At 50.9% G+C, this 8,178-nt stretch overlaps 1 protein-coding gene across 2 annotated transcripts in view; it reads left to right on the forward strand.

Annotated features, from left to right (window-relative positions):
- Positions 1 to 7,854, forward strand: part of AP3D1 (adaptor related protein complex 3 subunit delta 1) — a 108,733-nt gene extending 100,879 nt beyond the window's left edge. For both annotated transcript variants that reach the window (XM_038740567.1, XM_038740566.1), the window contains exons 29-32: positions 430 to 515; positions 4,023 to 4,144; positions 5,671 to 5,750; positions 6,010 to 7,854. In XM_038740567.1, coding sequence (XP_038596495.1) covers positions 430 to 515; positions 4,023 to 4,144; positions 5,671 to 5,750; positions 6,010 to 6,105 — 384 coding nt within the window. In that variant the 3' untranslated portion in view covers positions 6,106 to 7,854. The remainder of the gene's footprint in view (positions 1 to 429; positions 516 to 4,022; positions 4,145 to 5,670; positions 5,751 to 6,009) is intronic.
- Positions 7,855 to 8,178: the final 324 nt, after the last annotated feature.

Consider the following 8,178-nt stretch of genomic DNA (forward strand, 5'->3'; position numbering starts at 1 on the left):
TCCCCATTTGGAGTCGGGTGAGGAGCTCCTAGGGTCCCTGGCCACGCTGCCCTCAGGGATGGTAGCCGGGGGCTGCTAGTTTGTAGTTCGACTCTCCCTGTTTCCTGGCACGGAAGAGGGGGAAGGGACCCCGTCTCCTTCTGGAGTGTTTCCAGGAGGCTCGGTGACAGTGAGGAGGAAACGTTTGGAATGGGCTTCCATGGGGGCAGATGGACTCGGCATCCCAGATTCCTCACAGTCACTCTGGTTGGATGGCCCGCTCCCATAGTCTTTGGACGTCCTGACCAGGTGCACCCAATCCCTGAAACCGGACCCTGGTGGACTGTAGCCTTGCCTGGGCACTTGGGCTAGAAACTGGGGCCTCTAGGCATCTCCTGTTGCCAAAACTCCCATTTCTATTCACCTCACCTTTTCTTTGACCTGTTGCAGAATGAGGAAGGTTCGACCCACGAGAAACTAGATTTCAAACTGCACTTCAGTTGCACTTCATACCTGATCACCACACCTTGCTACAGGTAAGCGCTGAACAAAGGCAGGGGCTCACCTAACTCAGTTCACAGCTTCGTCTTCTTGAGTGCCTCGCAGAAGCCGGGCCTCTGCTGTGCTGTGGCTGGGGGGAATGGGGAGGTGGGCCGGGGGGTGGCTCTGGCTCTTCAGTGAAATGGCCCCTCTGCTTGCAGCAAGGTCTTGTCACGTTGGGAAGGTGGCTAAAGTGGGGTTTTGAGATTTTTAAGCAGAAGCTCGTCTGAACCAGCTTTGACCGAGAGAAAACTCCCTGCCTCTGGGTAGGACGAGACTTGTTTGTGGCCAGCTGTTGTCAGGTGGAGGCTGGTTCCCCGCGCCATCCCCCCCGTAGGCTTGTGGTTCCGGCTGCTCTTCTGCTCAAGCTGCTGAACGCTGCTGGCGAAAGTTTAAACACCAAGCCAACCTTGTTCACTTTAAGTTTATCCTTTCCTGCTTTAACTCTGTCCTCTCTTCTGCCAGGCAAAACTATTTCTCCTCCCTTATTGACACCCATGCCCATCATCCCCATCAGCTGTTCCGTACATTTAACTCCCTTCTCAGGCCCCCTGTTCCTCCCCCTCCTCCATCCCTCACCCCCAAAGATCTGGCCTCCTACTTCATTAGTAAAATTAACTCCATCAGGTCTGAGCTCCCCAAAGTCACTCCTCCCCCTTCTCCAACCCCCCTGCTCTCTGTTACTCTCCATCCTTCCCAGCAGTATCTTCAGATGAGATCCCCTCCCTCCTCTCAAGTGCTGCTCCATCCTCCTGTGCTTCAGACCCCATTCCCTCTCATCTTATGAAATCTCTCGCCCCTTCCCTCCTCCCCTCCTTAACTTCCATCTTCAACTGTTCACTCTCCACTGGTTCCTTCCCCTCTGCCTTCAAACGTGCCCACGTCTCCCCCCTCCTAAAAAACCCCTCTCTTGACCCCACCTCCCCTTCTAGTTATCGCCCTTTCTCCCTCCTACCCGTCCTTTCCAAACTCCTAGAACGAGTCGTCTACACTCGCTGCCTCGAATTTCTCAATGCCAGCTCTCTCCTTAACCCCCTCCAATCTGGCTTCCATCCCCTACACTCCACCAAAACTACCCTCTCAAAGATCACCAATGACCTCCTCCTTGACAAATCCAATGGCTCCTACTCTATCTTAATTTTTCTCGACCTCTCAGCTGCCTTTGACACTGTGGATCACCCCCTTCTCCTCAACACTCTATCCAACTTTGGCTTCACAGACTCCGTCCTCTCCTGGTTCACCTCTTATCTCTCTAGCCATTCATTCTCAGTCTCCTTTGCAGGCTCCTCCTCCCCATCCCATCCCCTTTTAGACTGTGAGCCCACTGTTGGGTAGGGACTGTCTCTATATGTTGCCAACTTGTACTTCCCAAGAGCTTAGTACAGTGCTCTGCACACAGTAAGCGCTCAATAAGTACGATTGATTGATTGATCCCCTTCTGTTTTCTATCAACACTCACTCCCTTGGTGAACTCATTCGCTCCCATGGCTTCAGCTATCATCTCTACCTGATGACACCCAAATCTACATCTCTGCCCCTGCTCTCTCTCCCTCCCTCCAGGCTCTTATCTCCTCCTGCCCTCAGGACATCTCCATCTGGATGTCTGCCCGCCATCTAAAACTCAATATGTCCAAGACTGAACTCCTTATCTTCCCTCCCAAACCGTGCTCTCTCCCTGACTTTCCCGTCACTGTAGATGGCAGTACCATCCTTCCTGTCTCACAAGCCCGCAACCTTGGTGTCATCCTCGACTCCGCCCTCTTGTTCACCCCACACATCCAATCCGTCACCAAAACCTGCCCGTCTCACCTCCACAACATCGCCAAGATCCGCCCTTTCCTCTCCATCCAAACGGCTACCTTGCTGGTTCAAAACTCTCATCCTATCCCGACTGGATTACTGCATCAGCCTCCTCTCTGATCTCCCATCCTCCTGTCTCTCCCCACTTCAGTCTATACTTCACTCTGCTGCCTGGATCATCTTTGTGCAGAAACACTCTGGGCATGTTACTCCCCTCCTCAAAAAATCTCCAGTGGCTGCCCATCAACCTATGCATCAAGCAAAAACTCCTCACTCTTGGCTTCAAGGCTGTCCATCACCTCGCCCCCTCCTACCTCACCTCCCTTCTCTCCTTCTACAGCCCAGCCCGCACCCTCCGCTCCTCTGCCGCTAACCTCCTCACCGTGCCTCGGTCTCGCCTGTCCCGCCGTCGACCCCCGGCCCACGTCCTCCCCCTGGCCCGGAATGCCCTCCCTCCGCACATCCGCCAAGCTAGCTCTCATCCTCCCTTCAAAGCCCTACTGAGAGCTCACCTCCTCCAAGAGGCCTACCTAGACTGAGCCCCCTTTTTCCTCTCCTCCTCCACATCCCCCCTGCCCTACCTCCTTCCCCTCCCCACAGCACCTGTATATATGTTTGTACAGATTTATCACTCTGTTTATTTTACTTGTACATATTTACTATTCTATTTATTTTGTTAAAGTTGTGCATTTAGCTTTAATTCTATTTGTTCTGACAACTTGACACCTGTCTACATGTTTTGTTTTGTTGTCTGTCTCCCCCTTCTGGACTGTGAGCCCGTTGTTGGGTAGGGACCGTCTCTATATGTTGCCAACTTGTACTTCCCAAGTGCTTAATAGAGTGCTCTGCACACAGTAAGCGCTCAATAAATAGGATTGAATGAATGAACCAATGAATCAGGCAAAAACTCCTCACTCTCGGCTTCAAGGCTCTCCATCACCTTGCCCCCTCCTACCTCACCTCCCTTTTCTCCTTCTCCAGCCCAGCCCACACCCTCCGCTCCTCTGCCGCTAACCTCCTCACTGTGCCTCGTTCTCGCCTGTCCCGCCATCGACCCCCGGCCGACGTCCTTCCCCTGGCCTGGAATGCCCTCCCTGCACATATCCTCCAAGCTAGCTCTCTTCCTCCCTTCAAAGCCCTACTGAGAGCTCACCTCTTCCAGGAGGCCTTCCCAGACTGAGCCCCCCTTTTCTTCTCCTTCTCCCCAACCTCCAACCCTACCTCCTTCCCCTCCCCACAGCACTTGTATATATTTGAACAGATTTATTACTCTATTTATTTTACTTGTACATATTTACTATTCTATTTATTTTGTTAGTGATGTGCATATAGCTTTAATTCTATTTATTCTGACGATTTTGACACCTATCTACATATTTTGTTGTCTGTCTCCCCATTCAACGGACTGTGAGCCCGTTGTTGGGTAGGGACCGTCTCTATATGTTGCCAACTTGTACTTCCCAAGTGCCTAGTACAGTGCTATGCACACAGTAAGCACTCAATAAATGCGATTGAATGAATGAATGAACGGTTTGAGTCTGGCAAACCTGGGCCTCGAGTGCCTGTATTTCCTGCTGCCTTCTGGGATCCTTATTGGGGTCGGGGGGTGGTTGGGGGGAGTTGGACAGTCACCACAGAATTGTCCGAAACCTTCATCGCGGTATCTGGGTTGTTGCCCCCTCCCATCACTTGTTTTTGGACAGCGATGCTTTTGCCAAGTTGCTGGAATCCGGGGAGCTGAACATGAATTCAATCAAAGTGGACGGGATTAGCATTTCTTTCCAACATCTCCTGGCGAAGATTTGTTTTCATCACCACTTTTCAGGTAAGGGACTGTTTCTATTTGAAGGCGGGGGTGGGTAGGCCCAGTTTTCAAAATTCCCAAATCACTGGGTGGATCAGACTTTATGCGAAGAAAGAATGGTAGACAAGCGCCGCCCTCCTCCCCTTGCTTTGGCCCATCCAAGCGAGAGCCTGTTCTGTGCAGAGCAGTTAATTAGTCAGTCAGCGTTTTTCACTGAGCACTTTCTGTGGGCAGAGAACTGAACTGAGTCCTCAGGAATGCACAGGAGAGTCAGTAGGTGCAGCCCCTGCCCTCAAGGAGCTTGCGATTGAGCACAGGGGAGGGGAACGGGGTATGCAGACTTTAAAAGAAATAACAGGTGGAGGCGAGGGCAAGAGCATAAAGAAAAGTCCGTGTTAAGTGCTGTGGGGATTGGGGTGGGGCGAGAAGCAGCATGGCCTACTGGATAGAGGCCGGGCCTAGGAGTCAGAAGATCATGGGTTCTAGTCCCGACTCCACCACTTGTCTGCTGTGTGACCTCGGGCAAGTCACTTCACTTCTCTGGGCCTCAGTTACCTCGTCTGGAAAATGGGGATTAACACAGTGAGCCCCACGTGGGACACTCTGACTACCTTGTATCTTCCCCAGTGCTTAGAACAGTGCTTGGCACATAGTATGTGCTTAACAAATACCATCATCATTATTATTATTATTATTATTATTGTCGTCTCAGGATTTAGGGAGTATGGGCTCAAGGGAGAAGCAACGTGGTCTATTGGAAAGAGCACAGGGCTGGGGAGCCACTTGCCTGCTGTGGGACCTTGGGCAAGTCACTTCACTTCTCTGGCCCTCCGTTCCTAGTCTGTCAAATGGAGATTCAGTACCTGCTCTTCCTTCTACTCAGACTGTGAGCCCCATGTGAGACAGAGACTCTGTCCAACCTCATCAGTTTGTATCTACCTCAGTGCTTAGACCAGTTATTTAGCACATAGGAGTGCTTAACAAGTACCTTTTTCTAAAAAAAAAAAAAAGTGCACAGGTCTTGCAGTAAAGAAGGGGAATAGAATGGGGAGATGAGATCAGTCAGGGAAGGCTTCCCTGATTGTCCCCTCTCTATCCCTGAATCTCCCCTGCAGTGACCCAGCACGAACCATCCGACCCTCTCGGGCTCTTTCTCTCCCTCCCCACCCCCGGAGACTGAGTCCGAACCATCCAGCACCCCGACTCTTCCCTGTCCAGTATAGTGCACTGCACCAGTTGGGCACTTGATAAATTTTGGCCCCGAAAAGGGGCATGTCAGCCCGCCCTCTGCTTCATTCTTTGTGTCAGGCCGGAGGAGGGAAGCCACCCTGGCCATCGGGTAGTACCCCCTTTCCTTGCTCCCATGGCCTCTGGGGCCCCACATGGCCATGGTTGGTTTAGGGGCCTTGGTGGATGAGCAGGAAAACAGCCGATTCCAGCCACCATGGAATGGCCCTGGAGCAGTAGAGCTCAGAACTGCTCTTCAAGCCCTATTTGGGAAATGGTGTGGAAAAACTGACATTGCTCGTGTGGTTTCTGTGTTGTAGTCGTGGAACGAGTTGATTCGTGCGCCTCAATGTACAGTCGTTCTATCCAAGGACATCATGTCTGCCTGCTGGTGAAGAAGGTGAGAGCCCCAGGAGCCTGAGAACTAAGGGCATCCCTCAGCAGGTCGGGGGCCGGGCTGGGGAAAGTGGGGAGAGGGGCACCATATCTTTAGTAGCCTCAAGGGTCCCATCATCTCTGTTTCTTCAGGGAGACAGTAGACAGAGCGCTCTCAGCCCAGCTCTCTGCTTCTTGGCTCCTAGGTCTGCCCGGGCAACTCGGGAAAAAGCTGGCCAACCCGGAAGTGGAGAGAGTGAAAACTTTTCTTTTTTCCTTTTCAGGGGGAGAATTCTGTGTCAGTTGATGGGAAATGCAGTGATTCCACCCTCCTGAGCAACTTGTTGGATGAGATGAAAGAGACTTTGGTGAAGTGTTGAATGAATGCTTTTCAAAACTGCAACTACAAAGATGCACTAAAAGAAAAATGTTTAAAGACAGATTTAAGTGTTAGGTTTCTCCCTTGTGCGCATATACTCTACCGGGCTCGTGCTTTTAAGTTACCTCCACTGCCATCCGCAGTTTAGGCACCCCGAGGCTGGGCGTCAGCAATCTTTCTTGCAGGGGGGCAGGAGGGAGTTTGTTTCTGTGTTTTGTTTTTACTTGGAACCTCTGACCAACTCTGGCAAAGATCCTTTCCAGCCCAGAAATATCCAGAAGTTTATTCAGACCAATGGGGGTTAGTTTATTCAGCGACACACACACACACCCCCACACACCCCACCCCTGTGATTTGGTGCGGGGGCGGCCGAGGGAGACGATCTGGTCACAAACCAGTTGCAGCTCTTTTAGCCCCCGTGCACTTGGTCACATTTTGGAGCCAAGGGTGGAGCGCTAGAGAACGATGGGGGCAACTTGGTCCTGAAAGCAGCAGCTCTTTGTTTGTGCTACCTCCAGGATGAGTGCTCACACCTGGGCTGAAAAGGGTTACTGCTCAGCCTTTTTTCCCTCTCCGTGAACTCTCTTAAGTGACCTCTGCTGATGTGCTTTGTAAACCCCACTGAAATCTCACATTCCTAGCAAGGTAGAATGTAGCAAAGAAACAGGAAATCTGGAGGCGGGGTGGCAGGAGGAGGACAGTGTCCCTTGAAAAACATTTGCGAATGCTGGGGGAGCAAAGGCTGGATCAAATGCCCTTGCCCCATATAACAACCCCAAATCCCCTCCTTGCTTTAAATGATCTTTTGGCCTCCAAACAGCATGAACAAATGAGTCCTTACCGTTGAGAAGTATCTTTCCCTCAGTGCTGACCTTTGGGAAGCTGGGCCTTGAAAATTGGCCGCGGGGCGAGTTGGAGGGATGGGGAACCACCAAGTCCCAGCTCAACTAGTTTGGTAGGCAGACGTGAGCCAACCAGATAAGTGGCTGAAGTGGTGAGAAATACTCCAATAGTCGTGGACAGGACAAGGACTTGATTTCGTTTCTTGCCGGGAAGTGTGAACATGTTGTCACCTTATACTTTGGATGGAGTCTTAGCCAACCAGAGTGTCCTGAAATGGTTTTGGCTTTTAAATAGAGCTGGGGGTTGTTTGTTCAGTTGGCATTTTTTGAAACATTCAAGAAGGAAAAAGGGATGGTTGAATTCGGGTGGTCTGCACGTCCCACAGCTGTTGGTTTCTCCATTTCAGCCAGCAACCTGTGTGCCGGCCACCAACGGGAAATGTTGGGGTCCCCATTTGTTCTGCTTTGTCGTCTCTAGAGGTGTTGGTCGGCCGTCCCTCGGAGGGCCGTCCCCGGGGACCAAGCACTGGGCTGCCAGAGGCTTAGTGTGGCATCGGCTCACCCTCGGGTGCCCCGGGTATGATCTGGTTGTCCCAGTCGCCGGTGTATTTGATACCAAACATATTAAAACTGTCTTCGAGGATAGTGTTCCTTAATGAATGGAATCTCAAACTTTCTTTTCATGAATGAAAACTGTCACTTTAGCATGTAGAGAATCCTGTGCGGTGATTCTAGAATTTTGAAATTGTACGATGTGTTATATTAAAGAATTTATTTGCTATCCACATTCCCAAATGGGGGAAAAATAGACAGAGTGAGAGAGAGAGAGAGCGAGAAACATACTACAAGCTGCTGTGATGATTTTGTGTCGAGATGAATCCAATAAAATTTCAAAAGCAAAGTTTTAATTTTTGGTGTGTGTCTCTCTACTGGAATTCTGATATGCCCTTTTCCCCACAGAGGGTCACCTCACAGGGTTGTCACCCAACTCCTCTTTCCCCTCCTTTCCATTCTAACACCACCCAAAAGTCTCCACCTCCTTAATTTTGGGGAGCACGTACCACACAGCCACCCCGGTGAATTTGTCATTTTCCTCGGAACTGAAGCAGATGTTGCTGATGTATCCAGCTGAAGTACAAAAGACATTTCTGTTGTCCTGAAATGGAACAAGAAATGAGAGAGCACAGAATCATTCCTATAGGGTCTGTACCTTTTCACTTGTACGGTTTAAT

This window comes from Tachyglossus aculeatus, chromosome X1, assembly GCF_015852505.1.
Source record: "Tachyglossus aculeatus isolate mTacAcu1 chromosome X1, mTacAcu1.pri, whole genome shotgun sequence".
Classification (NCBI taxonomy): Eukaryota; Metazoa; Chordata; class Mammalia; order Monotremata; family Tachyglossidae; genus Tachyglossus; species Tachyglossus aculeatus.